A 23,478-nucleotide genomic window follows, 5' to 3' on the forward strand; every position below is an offset into this window, starting at 1 on the left:
GTGTACAGATGATTGCCGTTTAATTTTAAGTTTGCCGAAAGGCAAGGTGTATTTGTGCACTTAAAAAATATATATATATTTATACACAGTGCTGTGGTTGTGAATGCCATGAATGTTACAATCAATGCATGACCCACTATTACAAACATTTACCAGTTTAATAACAGGTGATGATAATAATAAACAGATCGCAACCTAATTACGTGACGCGATCAGGTGACGTCACAGCAAGGGGCGTGGTCCCGCGACCGTGATAAATTCTAATGGATGCTCCAAATGGAAGGTTCTGAGTTCCTCCTAGAACAGGGGTTCCCAAACTTTTTAGGCCACGCACCCCCTTCTACATCCCGACCGGGTTCACGCACCCCCAATCCCCCACACCTTAAAAAAAAAACGCAACGGAGTTGTTGCCGGGGGGGGGGGGGTGGGGGTGCGAGTGACTTTTTCTTTGCTCCGTCCCGATGCGCGCGGACCGGCGTCGGAGCTCTGCGGCGACCACGATCGACGTATTGAGCACCCCTGCATTCAAACATTAAATAGCCGAGAGTTTTTTTCAGCGTAAGAAATACGATGTGTGGCGGGAGTGCGTGAGTTAAGACCGAAATGACACTTGAGAGCCCTGTGAATGTTTAATATTAATTATTACACCATTAGACCACCATTACATTTTTCCTCTCGCGCACCCCCTAGAGGCAGCTCGCGCACCCCCAGGGGTGCGCGCACCACACTTTGGGAATCCCTGGCTGTCCTAGAACATCGATGTTCCGTTCAGAGACTCGTCTCACTCACTCGCTCAACCGCCTTTCACCAGTGAACACGGAGTTTCCTCTGGACGAAAAGCAACTCAACAAGCACCCAGTGAACATTAAGGTAAGAACTCAAACTGCTTATTAGCTAGTTGTACGTGTGTTTTCACCTCGAGGCCAAGTTAAACACGCACGAAGTCGATAATACAAGCTAGCTAGATTGCATTCGCTCTTAAACTTTACTTAAGCATATTTCCTCTATTCTGTGAATTGTTTACTTTATATAGTTGTTTCATCCTGAGTGTCTTTACTGTATTAAACAAATATATGAAGTGAACAATTTACAGACGAGATCAATTATGCTTCAGTAAAGTTTAAGAGCTAATACAATTTAGCTAGCTAGCTACATCGTGAGTCTGAACCTGAGTGTCTTTACTGGTTCAGACGGATTAGCAATACAATAACTAAAAAATAAGTATGCATCATGCAGATTGCCTCATTTCAAAGTTCAATATAATATATTATAGTGTTGGATTATTGATACTGATTCATAAACATGTGAGCTGTATTAAAATAGCATGCTGTGCAGTTGAAAGCAATTTAACACGTCCTATTCAATTCAATTCAGTTTATTTGTATAGCCCAATTTCACAAATTACAAATTTGTCTCGGAGTGCTTTACAATCTGTACACATAGACATCCCTGCCCCAAAACCTCACATCGGACCAGGAAAAACTCCCAAACAACCCTTCAGGGGGAAAAAAGGGAAGAAACCTGCAGGAGAGCAACAGAGGAGGATCCCTCTCCAGGATGGACAGATGCAATAGATGTAATGTGTACAGAAGGACAGATTTAGAGTTAAAATACATTCAATGAATATGACAGAGTGTATGAATAGTTCATAGTAGGCATATTCCACGATGGAGACCTCCACGATCCATCAGGCAGATGGCGGTGGGGAGGAGGAGTGGGCGGAGTCTCAACAGTGGGCGGAGTCTCAACAGGACAGTGGTGTAGTCGGTAGCAGGAATTCCACGACCCAGACCTCGATGATCCATCAGGCAGATAGGATCTATGCCGTCTCATAGGGTCCGATGACCCCATGAGACGTGAAGTCAAAAGGACTCCGGGGAGAAAGCAGAGTTAGTAACGTGTGATGGAGAGATGAAAATTCATCCTTAAGGAGAGAAAAAAGAGGAGATAGGTACTCAGTGCATCCTAAAACGTCCCCCGGCAGCTATAAGCCTATAGCAGCATCTCAAGGGGCTGGACCAGGTGAACCTGATTCAGCCCTAACTATAAGCTCTGTCAAAGAGGAAAGTCTTACGTCTACTCTTAAACGAGGTGACTGTGTCTGCCTCCCGGACTGAAGGTGGAAGCTGGTTCCATAGAAGAGGAGCTTGATAACTAAAGGCTCTGGCTCCTATGTATTGTTGGGTATCATTGTTCACTCTTTAAAATGCTTCATGTTTTATAAAAGTAACGCGTAGTTGTGGAAAATGTTTCTCTGCAAAGTGTAGCTGTCAAATAAGTGTAGTGAAGTCAAGGATCAGCAGCCCTGCTCCGCCTTCATCCCCTTGTATTATACATTTAGAATGTGTAATAGATCTACTTTCCCTTCCCGATGTAGATAATGTGTGTAAGTGTAAAAAAAAGATCTTAAAGATCACTGCCGTCACATCACAGATCACAAAGAAGCTGGCCGGCCACTGCAGGGGACAGCTCTCTGGGTGACCTCCATCGGCAATGAGGTCGGCCAGATACTGACCAGTGTCCTGACGGTGCAGGATCGGCCGGGACTGGACGCGATGGTCTCTGGAGTGTCTGCGTTGGACGTGTACCCTAGAACTCGCAGGAATACAGGACTGGTGCCTCTGTCGTATCCTTTGAGAGGCAGCGGCCCCCGAGGGCCACCAGTGTGTACGATTCCCGTCGACATGCTGGAGCCTTGTGTCCGGGTTGAGCTGGCGGGACTCGGGTGGAGTTGGCCGAACTTCACGTTGATCCACATCTCCGGTGGATGACGAATCTCAAAAAACGTGCACAGGTTCTTATTTTCTCCTCCTCCCCCTTTAAGGTGGTGGAGGAGTCTGAGTCGCTTGCTCCTTGACCCCGAGCCAATGAGCGGTTCAATTGTGTTTAGAATAGAATAGATATATAGGTATTCCTTTATTAGTCCCACAGTGGGGAAATTAAAAATCCAAAAAGTTTAGAATGAATTATTTTGTATGTGTTGCATCTTCAATTTCACTCTGATTCTTCTTTGAGTTTTCTAAATCACGCTTTGGTGGGTCAAAGTCGGCCTCACTAAAGCCATTTAGGAGTGGAGGGAGGACCCCAGCCTTCTCCTCCTCCTCCTCCTTTCATATCCTCTGTGAGGACACCCAGCAGCCCTGCTCCTCCTTCACCCCCTGGTATGTCCTCTGTTAGGACACCCAGCCCTATATATATATATATATATAAAAAAAAAAGAGGTCACAGGGTGCAAAGATGCAAAGAGGGGGGAGCTCCCGGACTGAACACTTTATTTAACATTTCAGGTATAGATTAATATTAATAAAATAGGTCGAACGAAGAAGTGGCTGTGGCCGTGGTGGTGCTGGTGATGGTGTCCGTGCGGCATCATCCCTCCCACCATCTCTAGGCCACTAAGTGCGGTCTATCCACTGCAGCCTAATTTCTTATGATCGCTTTCTTTTTACATTTGAATCATTGAAAAAATGCCCTAATAAAAACAATGGTGTACAGCCTGTTTTCAGTATGTCTAATGTGTATTTATCTGTTCTACATGCAGGCATTGGATCCAGCAAATTTGTTTCCAGCCGACTCCCGAAGGAAATGAGCTCGCTCTTAAAGCAGCTAAATGGTCCAGCTCAGCTAATTGTGTGATTATAAAGGTCTCCGTTTGGCAAGTCGAAAACGAATTCTAGTGACGTCACTCGGACGGACCAGGACGAGGTGGCTCGATTCGTCACATGATTTAAGTGAACTCAACTATTGTTCTCGGCTGGTTGAAGTCTTAATTAAGAATTCAACCAGCCGGGAACAATAGACATCAATCGGTTGAGTTCGTAATATAAAATTAAGAATTCAATTGTTTTGTTGATTTCTTTAGTTAGATTTTGTGATTAGCTCTCCCCCGGTACGGGATCAAAAGGCCTCTTAAGAAGCGTAGGATTGCTTCCCCTCCGAAGAGGATCTGTCAATCTGTACACTCAGGAAATGGATGGTTATTAACCAGGCAGTGCACCATCGTACTGGACCTGTAACACCAACTATTGATAGTGACACGGTGTGTTGACCCCCTGCCAGTGTGAGTAAGGCACTGGAAGATGGCTTGTTCAGTGACCTCTGACCTAGGTAACAAACGTACCCCCCAAAATATACACACACGAGACCGTTGCAGCCAGCTTAGGACGGTGAAGCCATGATAACTTCATACATTAGCCACCATTGTATCACTTGTTTCAGACTAATAAGTCGGTCTCCCCGACAGCCGGATATCAACGGACTTGGACCCACTGTGGAGGTCTACCACTGGAGGAGGACCCCTATGTGGTTGGGAACCTCGCTTGTTTATGAAGGGCAGCTTAAGGACTCTGGCCCTGACACCCTCAGTTTGGATGCCAATCTGGCTTTACTAAGAACACAGCTAATGTCTGAGCACTATAATCAAACAGCAGGAACACACATCAATGATAAACAATCTGAGCCAACCCAATAAATCACATAATAATGAACACCATTTTGACCTGAGCTTGTAGCAGGTCTGAAGCTTCAGTGGAAGCTCAGTCAGGACGGTTCATACATCCGACATTCACTTTTCATTTGGAACAGCTCTTGGAAGGCAAAACTTTGATGATGTAAATCATGTGAGCAGATTAACTGCAGACGGAAGAATGAGAGGAATTGAGATACAGCAATACAAGTATGTAATCACAATGCAATGCCACCACTATTTCTGAAGGCTTCCTCTTTTAAGGGGTTATTTAACTTGTGCGTGACATACAGAATTAGAAAATACCAAAGATTGTCTTTCTTTGCTAATCTAGAATTGTGACCTGTTGCTCTGAGCTAAAGAAGAGAATGGCCTGTTGCTCTGAGCTAAAGAAGAGCATGACCTGTTGCTCTGAACTAAAGAAGGCTCAGAGCTGAATATGACTTATCTAAATGTACATGCAGAGATATAGCCATACGGCTAAAAACTGGCAACAACGCCTAACAATCACTTGACTACTATAAACTATGTGAGACATCTTAGAGATGTGAGAGGAGCTGTGCTCTCCATGTTTCACTCTGATACAATATCTCATGGAGTCAACTCCTCAAAACATGTTCACACACAACACAGAGCTCCATCCTTCTGGAGACCAAAGTACTACATTATGATGATGTGATGTAGTCAGAGGACTAAGACAGCAGAGTCACAACAGAACAGGTTACATGTTGATGATGATGATGTAGTAATGAAGGTTACAGGTGAAGCACAGGTGGTGGTGTGACTGGGTGCTAACTGAACGCTGCTTAATAAGAATAAATCAACTGTGTCTTTATTTTTCAATTGTCAATATGTATTGCCACGTGGTCATCATATCCTCACTCTTCCATGTAGGAATGTTTTGTTCCAAAATGACACAAATAAAACAAGTAAATACATGATGTCTACAACTATGCTGGAAATTAACCATGAACATTAAATATCAGAGGAAATAAACGGCATTAAATACATATGTATCAATAACAGGTATACTGCCATCTAGTGGTATAAATGTGTTACTCTGCGGTGCTCGTCCAAGAAACAGCAGAATGAGGTGGAAATATAAATATAATAACAGCAACAACTTTGCACAGACACATTATTTTGATTAATCTATATTAGGAACTGTGTTGCATTAAACAATGCAACGATTAAGTGACAAGTTGATTATTGCTGTGTACATGAATATTAAACTTCCTGTAGTCACCACTGTCGCTAAAATATCCAGGTTTAATTATTTATTATTTATATTGACGAATTAATATTCTCCTAACGTTACCCTGATAGGTGTTTGCATCATAGAACACTGTACATACGAATATATATCACTGTTTTTTAAATTTTGACTTTCATTTTAAGCACTTCCGTTCATACTGTGCAATACAAACCTAAAAATGAAAATGTGCATTGACTGTACGGTTGGAAGAGAAATGGTCAAAGCAAGTGATTATTTAAAAGCTTTAAACGAAATGCTGCATTCAATAACTGTTGAATAAATACATATTTAATTCACAAGGGTGCATGTATGACTCGGCAACGATTTGAATATCGAGACGAAACGAGATTACAAGAGCTGAATGAATCTAATTTCATCCTGTAAAATACTTGAGCTGCTGAGATGTTTATGAATTAATTAGTTGATTCCCTGCACTTTTATGTTATTGTCTGGCATCCTATGGAAATAATGTGTGCTTCTGTTTTCCTTATTTATTTGTTCTTCAATGTGCATATTTGAAGAGACACAGGCTCATTTCCTCTTGAAAGTGCTGACAAATGCAGTTTATGGTGAACAATTAAACTGAAGCGTTTATTCCAACAACCTGGATGCCCCCTCTATCTAGTTGTGTTATTCTGCTGCAGCAATTCCGCTCTGAAATTATTAATTTGCGAATTAAGTAGAACTGATTTAATTATTAGCTTTAAATGCTCTAAAAGTGGATTTTTGAGGACACCTTTGAATGCAACACCCTGGAAGGTGGAATCAGCCAATCACAGCGCGTGTGCCCGCTCGAGAGGAGAACCATACACGAAGAGGCGACCCGGCGGCCACAGCGGCGTATCACCTCTCTGCACCCGGCGAAAGTGAGCCTTCACGGGGGAGCTAAGACATCACACCGGATGCCTCTATGCTCCAGTTAACCGTACAGCGAGATACAGTGTTCAGTTTGCACAAGGTAAGGCGTTCCGGCGGCACGTAACCAGCTAGCGGGAGGTTAGCTAACCGTGGGTAGCTGTCATGCTCACGTAGGCCAAACTCTATTCAGAAATCTGGCAATTTAAGGGTTGAGTTGATTGTCGACAAAGGCAGCGGAGCGCGAGCGTATGCGTTCGTTTCTCGGCATCATTAAAAACCCACCGGAAGCACTTTCCCGTCGGGACGTTTGTCAAAACACCACATGGACTGTGTTTTATTAAGTGTTGCGCTTCTGAACGGGAGGGCGGTGGCATCCAGCACAACCCTAAAGAGGATTTGCGCTGCTTCTGGCGAAACTAACAGAAACACAAATGCTGCATGCACGCGCTGCGCGGACACGTAACGTTGGCTAATGCCTAGAAACCCTGCAGCTGCAATGTAACAATGTTCTCGTTGCACAGACACACGAGGAGGACACGGTGTATTTCTATAATGCATGTGCAGTTCAGTGCATCTTTGTCTCCCACGCTCCAGCGACGTCGGGTGGCTACTTCTGGCTAGCGGGAATAGCCCGATATAACGGACCGCGAGCACCGACTGACATGTTAGGACATGTCGTCATGAAGTCATTGATGAACTGCTTTCAGTGGGTGACCCGTCTCGGGCATCGTCTTCACGTTTAGTGTCGCTAACGGCTAGCTCGGCACCGGGGCCCACATGTCACTTTATTCGGATGAGGAGGAGGAGGAGGATGATGATGATGAGGTAAGCCGGACAAGAGCGTTTCATGAGGAATATTTGTCTTTTCAAACTGTACACATGTTTCCCTGTTGACGTTTACATATGAATGATTGGGTGTAACATAGAAAGTAGTTCTCCATGTGCAGGGAGATTAGCAAAGGGATTAGGGCTCCACAAGGACACACCGACGACCATCACGCGGCGTTCCTCCTCCCGTCACACCGGACACGTTATCCCTAAAACACCAGTAGTGACGTCATCAAGTCGTCCGTCTGGGAACTTTTCGTTTGTTTGCTATGGAGGTCGCGGGGCCTAGTCGAAACAGAAAGTACTTGAATACTTTACGGAATTACAATGTTGTGGTGTTTGCACTTAACTTGATTGTTTCCGGTTTCTGCTACTTTATACTTTCGCTCCACGACTGTTTTACTTCTTACTTCACTTAATATAAGCTGATCACTGGAGTTACTTTGCAGTTTAATATTTAATCATACACGCTAAGTGTTATTATTAGTCCCACAGTGGGGACATTTCAGATTATATCAATCGAGACTTTAAGGATCCTGAGGGGCAAGTTAACAAACTACCCATCAGAAGTAAGATTTATAGAAATTAATTCAAATTAACCCCACATTTACGAGCTGTGATGAACCGATTGATGCATCAATAATATTAAAATAATATAATTTATCCTGATATGTGTTTCTCTGTAAAAAAAAAAGTACTTTTAAGGACATAGCTTAAGCTAATAGTTATTTTATCCTCAATAATTTTTTTTATATTTCCGGGATTTTAATTGGAACAGAGTAATCTTATGTTTAAGTCAAATATATTCATACTTCTTCCACATCTGCATCTATACTTGTGTAACTTGAGGAAAACCACAACATTGTCCCAACGTCATGGCTGGCATCGCTCTGCCATAATGGGGCTCCTCCACTGCAGGTCCTATGTCTACATTCAAGAAGCGCGATCTAATTATGGATTATTGGCGCTCTTTCTCTCAGCTTGCGCTGTCTCCAAGTCCTATCATTCGGATCAGTTATGTAAACAGTGCCGTTAGCCTGCTCTCTGTCAGAAGTCGGGATTTAAATGAGATCGTCAGAGGTTTAAGTTACTCCTCCACTTTAAGAGATCTGGTATCTTTCCTGACATGTCATCAAATGAATGTGCCTGACCCAAATGAAGTGAATATTTTGCAACAGCGATTCATTTTACTTCCAGCGCAGCGTGTTTTTAAAAGTGATCAAATCGGTGTCTTCGCTGTCCGACTCAACCGGAAGCCTTCACCGCAGACAGCTTTTGGAGCGATGCTTGTTCTCTCATTGACTTGCTCTCCAACTCTCCCATTGTTGAAGCTCCTCAAATGAATGCTCATATTTGCTGTCATATCAGACAGTTTGGCTTGTAATTCTGTATTTTTTTTCAGTGGAAGCAGTGTAGTCATCAAATGATTATTAAACAGTCTGGCAGAGATATGTTTTACGGACTTTTCTCTGTGTGCGTAGTCTCTGCTATTTGTTATCACAAAGTTATCATGTGACACACCGTAGAAAACTATTGCTATTTTTGAACAATAAAGAGACTGCTATCTTAAGAGAAAGTGTTACAGTCTCCTAAGAGTTGCTGTCGGAGCTGAGATTTTATTGTAATGTCTCGTTTGAATTGGCACAAAGCAGGACTTTTGGTGTCTTTGATGTCCAGTTATAATAATAGCCTTTTAAAAATGGTAATTTAAGTGCTAAATATGGATTCCTGTCGTAGAATAGTTTGCGTTGTCTTTGCCCATACAGTTGTTGATCTGCAGGGTGATATTGGTTTTAAATATTTTTTCTAGTCATACAAATGCAACTAGGATAAACAATGTAATACTGATTTTGATGAACTTTCTAAATGTTTCTGCTCAGCCATACCTAGTTGTCAGTCATATTATCCATCGTAAGATCGGAGTTCTATTGAACACATTTCTTGTTAAATGTTCTCTTTATGGCATTGGGGGCATTCAATAAGCGTCAAACAGACATGTTGCTATGTAAAGGTGTAGAGGAGAGAACATCTACCTGAGACCGAAGTCACTCCCTCTGTGTGGTGTTGGTGTTCCAACAAGGAGGTCTAAGCTTTTAAAATATCAAAATCTACAAAAACGTTCATATATAAATCATGATTAATTAAAAATCATTGACTGTTTTGAAACATTGTTAAAAACAATGTAGATAAAAAGGCTGTTAAAGTGAGATTAATATCTGCACTTTATGAAACTCGAGTACAAAAGAGCCCCAGTTGAAATATTAAAAAGAAATACGAGACTCCTCTGTTGCGTCTTCGGCTTTTCTGTGTTTGTGCTGGTGGAAATGTGTTAATACCTTATTTACATACCCAAGGTCCTTTTGTAGCGCGATAAAGGAGCACCATTTGCGTGCGTGCAGAGCAGGGGTTTATTTCTATCCTTTTGTTACCGTCTGCAGTTAGCTAATTAACCTAATAGCGTTGCCTCGGTGACCCTCCATCGATCGCTCCGGTGTGAGGGATTGATCGGTGCGGACTTCTCTCGCCCGGAGGTCTTGCAGGTTTGTGTGCAACGCCGAGGCCTCTTCTATCGAGCCGCTCCTGACGGACGGCCCGTGGTTTGGAGCGTTTACATCAGCTTTCTTGGCCTCGGCGGCCGTGCCATCTGGTCCGGCAGCGTGTCCGCGGTTGAGAGCGATATTGGCCTGTTGGATCTCATCTTTTCAGGGTTTATTTCAAATCAAGAGCCCACTAGTCCCAACTGTTGAGAAGCAACAACACTACCTGGTTATCATAATAATTTCTTATCTTTTCAGCTCTAGTTCATTTTGTCGTTGCCATTTTGAGACTTTAATGATATCGTTGTTGTAGCTTGTATCATCTTTCACAATTGATAACGTGTGATGCAAGTGTGAAGCTTGTCTTGAGTTCTGTCTCCAACATGAGGCAACAAACACAAAGCTGCTTTTGATTTTTCCCGCAGTGCTTTGATTTCTTGCCCTCGGGATTGGGATGTCGTTATCAATGGTTTTGAAAGTGAGCGTGTTATTTGTATGTGTGATTGCTGAGAAAACAAGGAGTGGTTGCTTTGCTCGCACAAAACGGCCGATAACTCGCTGACATTAAAATCTTACAAACGGAACGTACCGAGTTCATGTTGAAAGTGAAGCTAGTGGCAGCACTGTTGACCCCGTTATTATGGATGCGTGTACTTTCTGTGGTTGCCATGACCTTTTCTTCATCCTTCATGGACGCCTTTTAGCACCGACTAACTCCTCAAGTTAACCATGTCACTATTAAGGCCACGTTTACACATAGCCGGGTATTTACAGAAACGAAGATTTCTGCCCCTCCGTTTTCAAAAATAACGTTGTACACACAAAGTCGTTTTCAAAAAAGTTTCTGTTGATATGAACCCGCATAAATACGCCCCCGGGCGCCGTCATAACTATGCCAAACCTGTAGTCGGCAGTGTAACGAGAAGGATAAAGACATGCAAACCAATCAGAATTCTCAAGACTCGAGACCTCCGAGAAGTATCCTCATGTCAAGGAGGAAATAACTCGGGCGCACCTGACAACGAAAATGAAGGCAGTCGACACTGGACGTAGGAGCCAGTGTTGCCAGGTCCGCGGTTTTCCCGCGGAATTGGGCTACTTTTGAAATGTTGCCGTGGGTTGAATTTGTTGTCCGCTGGTTCGGGTAGACCTATTTTGCATGCAAATTACATGAATATCTTTAAATAAAAATCCATATTTTAAATGAAATAATTTATTTATACACAAATCCTACCAAACTGACTCCAGATCAGCATGTACACACATGGACATTGGACACGTCCACATACACACACTTTAGAAGCAGTGTATATGCTTTGGCACGGGCATATTTTGAGTTCTGATATTGGGCTGGTACACACAGACCTGGCAACCCTGGTAGGAGCGGCCAAACTAACTGTAAACATAGGACGCTCACATAGCGTGAAGTATTTTTAGTCGCATACTGTGACGTTTGACAACCTAAAACTCCGTTTGACCTTGTTCACACGCAAACACAAAAACGGAGTTTTCAGAAATCTCCACTTTGGCCGGAGTTTTTAGAAATGATCGTTTTCCGTGATAAAACCTCCGTTTTTGTGTAAATGAAAGCACAAAACGCATGAAAATATATGCGTTTTCCCATCGTGTAAACGGGGCTTAAGTCCCACACGTTTTCTGATGTTGGTAGCTTCATAAAACTGTTTATATTGATGTTTATAAGTAGCTCTATGCTTATTTTCATTATCTATTCATCAAAAATCCAAAGATATTCAGTTTAGTTCAGCAATATAATATGATTTTGCTGAGTACTTAGAGAAGCGCTATATAAGATTGAAGGTTATTATTATGATGTACAAAAATTTAATCTTTATAGATAGAAAACGCAGTTAATACCGTTTATTTATATGAAATGAGAGATGAAAACAAAGTCCAAAACATACACCATGAAGACATTGCCTACATTGCTCTTGAAAATTGTGACTATTTTCCACCTTCGTCTCTCACTTTTATCGACTAATCAATTTAAGATGAACCCAACAAACCAACAAATCTAATCCCATTCCTTCCTATTTCAATCCAACTGCCATCTACTACAATTAACACGATCTAAAACAAATAAAAGAACACCATTGGGCACCATTTAACAACAAAACATCCAAACGCTCTGTACGTTTCTGTTCTGTGGGTACTCTGTGTCTCCTCGGTGTCTACTGTGTCTCCTCTGTCTCCTTGATTGTGTCATTCCCTGCACCTGCCCTAAGCCACTCTTGTTAATGTCTCATGTCATACACCTGTTTCCATGTCATACACCTGTTTTCCCCCCTATATATTGGGCCACTCTTCCCCTTGTCTTTTGCTGGATTGTTGTCTTTATTCCGTCGTCCTGTCTGTCGGATCTGATCCTGCCTGCTTCGACCCTGCCTGCCCCTTTTTGGACTTTGTTGTGTTTTTTGTGACCCTTTTGGCTTCAGTCAAGTGTTTTTTGTTCATCTATGTTGAGTCCTCTCGATTCCTCTGCGTTTGAGCTCCTGTACCTCGCTACCTGTGGCGTTAGCCTTCACACGCTCACTCTCACGCAAGCTTGCTACTTGTTTGTGGCAAGTCCGAACAAGGTGGTAATGTTCAGAGAAGAATGGTTTTGTTGCACAAATACACAAAGGTAACACGCAACGAGTTGAATTCATACACAAATGATCCTTTAGTGGGTGAAGTGTTCCTTTATTAATAACAAATGTGTCGGTTCACGTCTTCACAAAGAGAGCAGATGACGACCGAATGGTTCGCTGAAATAACAAAAGCCCACAGCTCTAGCATCAGCTGGGGATTTGTAATAACTTCAAAGGTCATTTGAATTTGTAATCCTCTAAAATCTGCCCACTTAGTAATACCTCAAATAAATAAAATCCCAAGCAAATTGCGTACCATATGCCAGAAGTCATTTCTGATAATGCTAGCCCTGCGTGAATAAACATCTTATTAGTCTTATTCTTTATCCCTATATCAATGTTTTTACTTTCACCCGGGAAGTCTAATGGAGGCTGCAATGCGAAGGCTTAATGAGAAACACAAGAGTATAAATCCTGAGTGTGCGTGGCTGTGTAGCAGCCACAGTCTGACCAGGACATTAGCCTCCTGACGGGGACTCGGACGGGTAATCTGCAAGATCAGCAAAATGTAATCTCCTTTAGTCAGCAACCCGGCATTATTGGCGTGGTTTAGTAAATGTGTGTGTGGGGGGGGGGGGGGGGGGGTTGTAATTGTACAGTAGCCATAGTATGATCATAAGCTCTTCTGTCCGTTGTAATTGTGAAACAACAGTTCCACGCTATTTAACATCACAGTAATGGTTTTTCTCCTTTTGTTAAAATCGGTGATAACGGATATAACGTGAAAGGTGTTTTGGTTTTGTACGCCTAAACCCAAGGACGGTATACGTCTCAAGTCTATAACGGGTGCCACGTGTTGTTTAAAGACCCCATAAAGGACGAGCCATGAAGATGACCTGCGTTGTGCATGAGGCTTCTGAGATGGACATATGGGCGAATTCCCCCCCCCCCACCCCATAATACTGCCATCTACTATATAAATTGGCTCACCTAAATGAAAATATAAAAACAACTTGTTTGTTCGGTGAGATATTGGGTTTGCATTAAATTACATAAATATATTTATTATTATTTTCAGATTTATAATTTTTTTGTTGTAAATCTAGGCCATCAACAACATTTCGTCGGCAAATATTTTCGTTCGATATTTATACATTTTAATTACACAGGCACAGCAGTGAGCGCCACGCTTCAGTTCACCTTGGCCGCTGAAGCGAAAACAAAATGCCAAAGACCTCAGCTGTGTGGGAACACACTTTTAAAATTGAGCCATGGGAACGACGAGGCAGTGTGGCAAACCTTTAGGGGCATTTTATTTTTATCCAGTGTCACGGAACACTAACAACAACACGGTGCCGTCAGTACATCCTTACAATGGAGGCTTTTTAATTGGGGCCCAAAGAAAGCTGTTGCAGCGCGACGGCCTCCTTAGAACAGAGAGACGTCTAAACGGTGCAAATGCTCTGATCCTCTGAGCTTTTGTACACGAGCTCGGCCGCTCCTTCGGTACACAGCAGTGCCGGGAAGTTGAACATTTACGACCATTTCATCATCTTAAAATAATTGTTTAGACTCACTCTTCCTCTGTTTCCCCTCCCTCCTAATAACAGAGGTGAGCCATGGCTGAACCAAACCCCTCCCGCCCCCAAAGGAAGATGTCCACCGCTGGGGAGAGCGTGTACAAGGTGCTCGGGCTGGAGAAAGGAGCGACGGCCGAGGACATCAAGAAGGCATACAGGTGAGCAGTCTGCACCTAATAATCTGAATTGTTACTCCATTTGTCTCCTCTCAAAGGAATCAGGCCGACGAACCACATTGTAATTATGACTGTGGGGCAGTTCCTAAATCCTTTTGCCTAAATTGGTGTAATCCTGTGCCTGATTGTGTTGGTAAACCCCGCCTCCATCGGCGGTCCGATTACTCCGGGACATTCCTCCCCCAGTTGTTGCTAAAGAGCAATAATCTTTATTGTGCCTTTGACTTGGGCGGAGCGACCATGTTCCATGTGGCATAGCCTCCTATGGAATAGCCATTCAAATTACTTTGATAAACAATGTTTTCATTGCTATTCATTGACTAAGTGAAGATGAAAAAAATCCTAAAATACATCAAATCCCCTCCCCCTCCTCACTTCATCACTCGTCCACTTTTTGTCCCTGCTTCACTTTGCATGCTTTGATTTCCTGTGCGCTCCTCCTCTCTCCCGTCAGGAAGCTCGCGTTGAAGTACCATCCGGATAAGAACCCGGACAACCCGGAGGCAGCGGATAAGTTTAAGGAGATTAACAGCGCCAACTCTATCCTCAATGATGAGACCAAGAGGAAGATCTACAACGAGTACGGCTCCATGGGCCTCTACGTGTCCGAACAGTTCGGCGAGGAGAGCGTCAAATATTACTTCCTCATGTCCAAATGGTGGTTTAAGGTTTGTACTGTGGTTTGTTTACGGGTGCAACCAGTGTAATATTGATCAGTTAGCTTAGGGCTGCATGATTATGATATATTGAGATTTGAATTTATACTCTTTTTATCAATGTTAAATGGTGGCCAACAATAACAGTGACACTTGTACAATGCAGCGCTATAGGCCACCGTTTCCTTTGTATGAAGCGGATGTGTCTGAAACCTGCGTTCAGCCATAGTTTACACTGTTGCATACTTTATTATGGGATGGCTCTGTTCTTTTCCTTTTTTAAATTAGTTCTGCTAAATTATTTCTTGTGTCAGAATCAGATTATTTCAAATTGTGGTTCCTGGATGAATCTTTTCTCTTATCCTGGGTACTGTTAAGAATATTTAAATAAAGCTCACACACATGAGTCCTAAGTATGCCCGTACAAAAGTGAATCGTGGTGAATCGTTCTGATGTGTTGCCGTGCGGGCCGGTCGCTCCCTGCAGGGTCTGGTGCTGTGCTGCACGATGTTCACCTGCTGCTGCTGCTGCTGCTGCTGCTGTTTCTGCTGCGGGAAGTGTAAACCCCCGGACGACGACGGAAACTACCAGTACGTCAACCCCGAAGACCTGGAGGCCCAAATCAAGGCGGAGCAGGACGGAGGTGAGGGGGGGTGAGGGGGGGAGAGAATTTGAGAAGCTGTGCGGATGTAGTCATGTAGTGGGGGGTCGGCTGCAGGGGTGAGCAGGTGAAGGCGAGTTTGAAGAGGTGGGTTTTGAGGGATTGCTTGAATGATGATAGGGTGGGAGCCTGACGGATGTGGATGGGCAGGGTGTCCAAAGGGGGTGGGGCACCAGGTTGTTGAGGGCGTAGTAGGTGGTGAGTATAATCTTAAAATCTATCCTGAATTTGACCGGGAGCCAGTGACGGTTGTGTAGGACCGGGGTGATGTGTTCATAGCGGCGGGTGGAGGGGAGCAGTCGAGCGGCAGAGTTCTGGACATTCTGGAGTTTATTGAGGATTTAGTTGAGATCCAGAGAGGATGCTGTCGAAGTCGGGTCTGGAGGTTATGAGGGCGTGGATGAGAAGTTCAGTGGTGACCAGTGCAATGGTCCTTAAGTGAAAGAAGGCAGTTTTGGTGATGTGGTTGGCGTAAGAAGAAGAGGGTGTGGTCAAGGGTGGGGTCGAGGATGATGCCGAGGTTGCAGACTAGGTGCTTCCAGTTGTTTTAGGATTTTACTTTTGATCCGCAGTAAAGATTATGTCCTCTTTAAAACTCACATGATCTTTCTTTAAATCCAGTAATGTCACAGCACCATGAATGACTACGGCTGCATCCACTGTTACTTTTTAGTTGTAAAAGGGCATTTAAAAACAGGAACGACAGAAGAAATGTAGATGGGTTTTGTTTTTTTCAAACGAAGATGTGTTGGTGTGGATGTAGCTTAACTTTATAAACAATAATGTTGTAACGACATCTGCGGAAAAAAATCAGTTCTGATCGTAAACTAACCCGCAATGCTTTCTGTAACCTCACTAGTGACTCGAACATGCTCTCACGCTGCAGGATTCGTGTGTGTGTGTGTGTGTTCATGCTCCAATCCAACAGGTTACACAGTAATCATAGGCCAGCCCAAATCTAATCCGGGTCCAGAAAACCCAGAAGGCCAGAGTCAGCAGCCCATCCCCATACCACTGCCCATGCCTCCCCCCGAGCCCCAGTCGCAGACCTCAGCCAGTCCAACGCGGGAAGAAAACCCCGGAGAGACCCTACCAGAGTCGAAATGACTCGTAAGAGCCGCCTCGTCCTATTCCTCCGTCACATTGTCTCCGTCACATTGTGTCCCCTGGTGTTGCTTGTCCCTGTCTGGGTGCACGTGGCTCACCGCTGCTCCTTCACTCATCCGTAGTGCCGTCCCACTACCACCGCACTGTCGCATCGACCACGCCACGCTGTCTCCTGCATGTTGCGTCATCAGCGTTGCGCTGAGTCACTGTGCTGTTTGCTTGAATGGCTGCCAGAAGATTAATCAATCACTGTCGTGTCTGCCTCTTTTTTTAACTTTACGATTGTGTCTCATTTAGTTCTACCTCTTTTTGGCACCTTCGATGGTCAGCTTGCACCATGAGAACTGGAACCTGAAGATGCCTGTTATATGAGATCTTATATTGGTGTTATATTTGTTAGATATTGAATGCAAAAATGCAAAATGATGCATGTCCACGTTTAGTGGAACGCAACTAGATTTGTTCAGAATATATTTATTTTGCCGTTTAACTTTTATTTCTTTTTCTGCCAAGTTGCGTTTATCAGATGTCGTCACTGGGATGAATTTGATTCTAACTTTGCGTTGATGGCATGGATGATATAGAGGGTAACGTGGGTACTTTCCTCCCGCAGGAAAGTGACGGTGCAAATGAGCCTCAACTCGGGGAAGCAGGTAGGTTTCCTTCTTCTTCTTCTTCTTCTCTCATTTGTTTTTTGCAGAGTGGAGCATCCCACGGGTAGAATAAGCTGTATCGACACCAGCTCTCGTTGTATCTTTTGTGTGGACAACCCAGGAGACGATGTTGTAACGCTTTACGTGTCGGTCCGGGTGTGTCTGGATACAGTTGGATCCCTGTTTGACTCGCCCGCTTCTCTCCCTCTCTCAGCCGTTCGAGCCCCGAGGATGATCCAGCCACATTTGACTGCTGCCAGAGACCAACCAGCCCAAAGCCACCAGCCGGCCCAGGCCCACACCTCAACCCCCCTGATCGACCCCCTGGACCACACCTGTAAAGTGGGCCCCGAAAGGCTCTTGTCCTCCACAACCCCCCCGCCCAAGTTATGGAGGGGGCATTCGTGCAAATTTAAATTGCTGGGCTCTGAAAGTGCTAATATGCTCCCTGAAAATGTTAGTCCCCTTTCTCCTCCCAGCTGCGTACTTTTAGCCTAGCCTGGGCTGGATGTGGTCTTGCCAGCCGTTTCAGTCATCCCAGACTAGGCTTTGCGACATGCCCGGATTTCCTCACTAATCTGTTCTCGTCATTCCATAACTACCAGAGAGGACTGAGCTGCAGGATGGCAACACCAGTGAGACACAAGGGCAAACCACATCATGAACGGGTGATCCTCTTTATGTACCTGCTAACCAGACCAGGACTGGATTTATCTCCCTCCTAACCGCCCTTGCGTCTTCCTCCATTTTAGACTCTTTTTTTTAATGTACATTTCTCCCCTTTTTATCTAGTTTTGGAGTTGTTGTCCTCCGAGGTTAAAAAGAAGGATGTTTTGGATGCCACTTGTGACTGCTGCACAGCGACGTAGGTGTGGAGGAGCGCTTCTTGTTTCCTCGTCCTTCAGTCTCCTTTCAACAAGCAGTCGCGTTCAGTTAAATATTAGCGCCCTCCTAACACGCTCAAGATGCCACGTGCGGTGCTGTTAAATCTAATTCTTTCGACGGAGTACCGGAGGAGCGACGTTTTATAATCGTCGGGACCCTACGACGTGTCCGACGACCGCGAGGAGGGGGAACCGAGGAGAAGTGACTCGGCAGCAGGGACTGACGGAGGAGCGTGTTCGATGTTAAATGTCTGAGCCAAAACCCGGAACTGAAGGTGTAGAGCCTGGATCGGGAGCAGCGCCGAGGCTTTCCTCCCCAGCGTGCATGCATTTCTTTCCCTGAATGCATTCCCCCCCTCCTCCACCTCCCCCCCAACTCCTGTACAGCACTGGAATACAGTCCACACTCGAACCATCAACATGACCTGCAGAATCTGGCTACATGCACACACACTCTCACACACACACACATATCTGTACCAGCCCTTATGTCATCATGTGCCACCATGGGCTTAAAAAGAAAGATCTAACCCCCGGTGTAATCTATTGACTAACATGGACGAAGACAGAGTTGCTATACGGAGGAGGAGAACCACATTTCTATGACTTGATTATGTTTTGTTTGGTAGACCAAAGCCAACAGCTCCGTGGAGCCCGCCGGCCCACGATGACTCCGGTCGAGGCCGACAGTCCGTCACAGTTCACGTTGTCAAAGTGTTTTTTTTAGAATCCACGTTTGGGTCTATGCACCTCGCGAAGCGGGTCCGTTGCCATTTCACGTGGTTTTAACCTCAGTCCAGGGCTTTAGTTTCCCTCGTACTTCCGGAACCACAGAAGCCGTCAGCTCTTTAAGCTACTTGATGAACTATGAACTCGGGTCCAGATTCACGAAGACTGCATCGCCAGGGCAGATCGTCTGACTTCATTCAGCCTCAAGTTGCATTTTCATCCATTCCTTGGATTCACATAATGGTCAGCAGATCCATTTGTGGCCCTTTTTTTGAATAAGATCACTGAGAAAGCAAATGTCCCTTTTTGCTTCTCTTCCATCTATTTTAGTTGGAGGACTAATTTATTAAGTGGTGCTTCTTTGCGCCACCCAGTTCCTCTTCCTCCTCTTCCTCTGCTTCCTGACTCCACGATGACAGTGGTGTGCCTTCAATAAGTGCAGCGGTGACGGAACAGACGGAAATGCAACATGTTGATGACTGTTTGTTGTTTAGGTGAGAAATCATCTGTGTTTACACACACACACACACACACACACACGGCTGTGAGAAGAGGCTTCAGTCCTTAGTTCTGCTCTTGGCTGTCTCATTTTCTTATTTATTGCTCCTCCCTGTGCAAACCCTTCAGTGAATCTGGATCAGTGTTTCATCTGCCCGGTGACAACAGCCACCAGGGATGATCCTGACTTTTGTAACAAAAACAAGTTTACACATACTTTATTTTTTCGTTTTCTTTTTTTTTAATACACTGCATGTTCACTCAATCTTTTAGCTCACTTTAATTTGACATTTGGATGGATTGTGGGTTGTGGTCTAGTCAGAAAGGAGCATTCTCACCCATCAGTCACAGGCACTTTGTCAGAGCAGCTGCAGCTAGACATGGGACAATATTGGAATTTAATGTCACGGTGATACTAAAAACAAAAATAATGACGATTCGTTACATTTTCCCGATAATCATCAATATGTGCTCACAACTTTTTAAAAAGCAATTAAACAGACTGGAACCACTTTACCGAGGGTATTGTCAAGGAAAAAAATCCCTAATCTTCACATTTTAAGGTACGCCTGCATGAATAAATAAAAGATAAAAAATAATAGCAACATTGTGTGTGTTTTTTTTCTTTCTTCTTTACATTTTTTAAATCGGGCTCTTGTTTCTCACGTCTACCATTGATATCGAGCTCAAAGACACACCTGAGGATCTCCACAAATATCCCTGGAGTAGAAATTCACAGCCATCAACGTATTGTATATATATATATTTTTTTCATTCAGAGCCAAGATTTAAAAACCTATTACCCATCCCTAGCTGCAGCGAATAATAACGTATCTTGATTCATCGCTTTGTCTGCGTGGCCAACACCAGTTTCCCAGTTTTGCTTTCTGTCGATGGAATAACCGATCGCTTCAGCTCGAGTCACTCGAGGGTCCATTGTTGAGGTATTGACGGATGTGATCGAGATTAGAGTTGGTGCAGCCCGGTTCTGAAGTGTATTGTTCCTGATCTCTACATATAGGGCTATTGAGAGTCTTATTAACCCCAAATCTGTGTTTATTGATCGTTAGTTAGTCGCTCTAATTCATCATGACTGTTCCACGTGAAGTCCACCTCGATACTGTCCACCGCGTCCAGCGGTCCATGTCATGTGAACGGTATCGAGTAACGTTTACTCTCGTCGATGCATACTTTCAGATCCAAGTTTTATATTTAACCACCTGCCACTCTGATCAGTTTGACGTACTTTACTTCTGGAGCATGGGGATTATTAATTGTAACATATTAAAGCGTTTTTGTTTTTATTCCTCATAAAATAATGTGTTTCATTGCCTTGAACGCTGTGGACACTGAAACATTCTCACGTATTGCATATCTGAAGTAAAAAATAGATGAGGAAAAAAAATCTGCTTTTCCAAGGGTCATTTTTAAAGGAGTTGTTTGACATTTTTTTGGAAATATACTTATTCATTGTTTTATGAGCAAGTTACTGCTCCTGGCTAAGAAAATAATCTGGCACATATTCCTTTGAAACAAATGTTTTTAAATGGTTTGTGAACAAGTTCTTATCCAACAAACATTATGTTGCCATGTCTTGATTAATAACATTCAAAACTTTAAAGATTGTTTACTTTGGTGGATACGTTGATGTGTTGTTGTCTTGTGCGCAGTACTGTTGCTTGTACGTGAATTTATTTTCTAATCTCTGAACTAAATGTTCTTGCTTTCCGGTGGTGAAACTTTAAAGGAAATTCCTTTAGTTTTTCTCCCACAATAAACAAAGGCCGTAGTGTGTCTGTCTCTCAGCTGCTAAAACTCCTTTAATATTAATATTGCCTGGTGAACTGCAATAAAATAATGTCGACCCACATGTGGAACCAGCAACCGAGAACTGTTTCATTTTGGTGAATTGCAAAATTTTATGAAACCAGCTCCGAGCTCCACGGCTTTATTTAGGCTCCGCTTGCACAGAAGAATCATTTCACCATCGAACCTTCAAGTGTTCAGGTTCTCCTCAAATGAAAAGTGTAATAAGCGTTGAGGCCAGGGCGCACGGATAGAAGGCATTATTTTTTTTAGATTTTCTAATTGTTGTAAATAACTCTTAAAAATAAATAACAGCAACTTAGCTGACACAATTCCTTATTGTGAATGGAGACGTGTAATGAATTAATGTTTGTTTTAAAAGTGTACATCCTTTTTTTATGTTTTTTATTAGTCCCATAGAAATACCATAGTGGAAATACCATAATTTAAATGTAATATTACTAAAGGGCGTTCAACTTGACTGTAAAATGATGAGGGTAGACTCTAAAAGTCATTTGTGTGTCCTGGGTTGTGCTAACCTGATAGCATATATGTGTTTCCCCCCCATACACACTACATGCTTATCTTTAAAACTGGTAGCATGGAGCTGACGTTCTGTATAAATGGAGCTAACGTTCTGTATAAACAGAGCTAACGTTCAACATGGAGCTAACGTTCTGTATACATGGAGCTAACGTTCTACGTGGAGCTAACGTTCTGTATAAACGGAGCTAACGTTCTACATGGAGCTAACGTTCTGTATAAACAGAGATAACGTTCAACATGGAGCTAACGTTGTGTATACATGGAGCTAACGTTCTGTATAAACAGAGCTAACGTTCTGTATAAATGGAGCTAACGTTCTGTATACACAGTTTGGATCTGTGGGACAATCTACAAAGGGTGATGAGAAACTATTAAATTGTCTAGATAAACATGACAAAGACATTTTCTCAATTATGTTTTTTGGGGGGGCTAACTGTTGTGGTTCCGTGTGGACGATCTGTAAATGAGTTAATATTAAATTCAACCAAATAATAAAGGGGGATTTTATAACTTACTGTCTCTTAGTTAGTCATTTATTTGCCCTTGCGTGTGAAATCTTGTCAAACTTTTATTTTTTTGCAATTTATTTTCAGCAGCAAACTCCACGAAAAGACTAAAACGAGCAACGTGTCGACTCTAGTCATTTCACCATTTTAAGACTAATTTGTTCTTTACTGAAGGTGTAAATCTTTTTAAATGTATGATACATGTTCAATACAGTCAGTCTTCTCACAGCTCATCGCAGTTTGTAACTCAAACGGGAGGAAATGGTGAATATGTTGGGGACTATTTTTAGCGGCAAATAATTGCACATTTGGTGCTCTAGTAAGTTTTTGGGCCAGCGGGAAGGTTAACGGGGCATTGAGTCACAATGAACAAGGGAACGTGTCACCCAGACCACCAGTGTGGCTCATTAATATGTTTCTAGTAGTTTTTTGGACAATGGAGCTCAGTTAATGATGGCGGATGAAAACAAATAGAACATAAAGAGTTTGCCCACTGACGCACAAGGATGAACTGTAAAAAAGGAAAAAGAAGCTGGTAGAGATGCATGAATAGCTGTTTGTAAGTCTAGCTTAGTCTGCAGCAGCCGAGCCTATAAATAGTCTAATAATCCCATTAATAGCTTAGTCTACTTTGCCGACTCCATTCTGTGGATTATAAAATACCGTGTGTGTTTGGCCACTGGGAAGCTGACCTCGCTGCTATCCACCCATTTCTCAGGAAGCTGACAGAGGTCAGAGGTCAGAGACAGGAGGTGAAAGTGTCTCCGGGTCACGTTGTGGGGGAAGTTGGGCTTAAAACGGGGTCTGGATAGGATGGATGTATTTCACATGAATTACGTGGTCATTGCGGAATTGACCTATTTGTCTCGGTTGACCTTAATCTGACTTGTTGTTTTGTTAAGATTAAATTTCATTACTTCTATTTTATTAATCAATAAACAAATGCATTATGTTATTAATCCATTATTTCACTAAGCCATTCACTAGGTCTGTCCAGTTTGCCTGTTTATTAACAAGAACACATCTTAGGCTGTTTCGTTATGGACTGAAAACAAATGATAATGGAAAATGTCTCTTTTGATTGTATTCTTTGAATTAATTTTGATAAGGACCAAGATTCATATTGACAACATTTCAGTTATTCT

At 43.2% G+C, this 23,478-nt stretch overlaps 1 protein-coding gene across 4 annotated transcripts; it reads left to right on the plus strand.

The window, feature by feature from the left end:
- The first annotated feature begins 6,549 nt into the window (after positions 1 to 6,549).
- Positions 6,550 to 20,076, plus strand: dnajc5ga (DnaJ (Hsp40) homolog, subfamily C, member 5 gamma a). 4 transcript variants are annotated; one of them, XR_008833378.1, is made up of 8 exons: positions 6,550 to 6,678; positions 14,142 to 14,269; positions 14,742 to 14,955; positions 15,430 to 15,586; positions 16,533 to 16,714; positions 17,325 to 17,364; positions 17,579 to 18,032; positions 18,157 to 20,076. XR_008833378.1 is itself a non-coding variant. In XM_056428281.1 (7 exons), exons 2-5 carry the CDS (start codon positions 14,151 to 14,153, stop codon positions 16,709 to 16,711), a joined length of 669 nt encoding a protein of 222 aa, XP_056284256.1. In that variant the 5' UTR covers positions 6,550 to 6,678; positions 14,142 to 14,150; the 3' UTR covers positions 16,712 to 16,714; positions 17,325 to 17,364; positions 17,579 to 20,076. The 4 variants fall into 4 exon arrangements, 3 of the variants coding, with proteins under 3 accessions (XP_056284256.1, XP_056284258.1, XP_056284257.1); XM_056428281.1 differs by having other exon boundaries at positions 17,579 to 20,076; XM_056428282.1 differs by lacking the exon at positions 6,550 to 6,678 and adding an exon at positions 7,306 to 7,403 and having other exon boundaries at positions 17,579 to 20,076.
- The last annotated feature ends 3,402 nt before the right edge of the window (positions 20,077 to 23,478 follow it).

Source organism: Pseudoliparis swirei, chromosome 12, assembly GCF_029220125.1.
Source record: "Pseudoliparis swirei isolate HS2019 ecotype Mariana Trench chromosome 12, NWPU_hadal_v1, whole genome shotgun sequence".
Classification (NCBI taxonomy): Eukaryota; Metazoa; Chordata; class Actinopteri; order Perciformes; family Liparidae; genus Pseudoliparis; species Pseudoliparis swirei.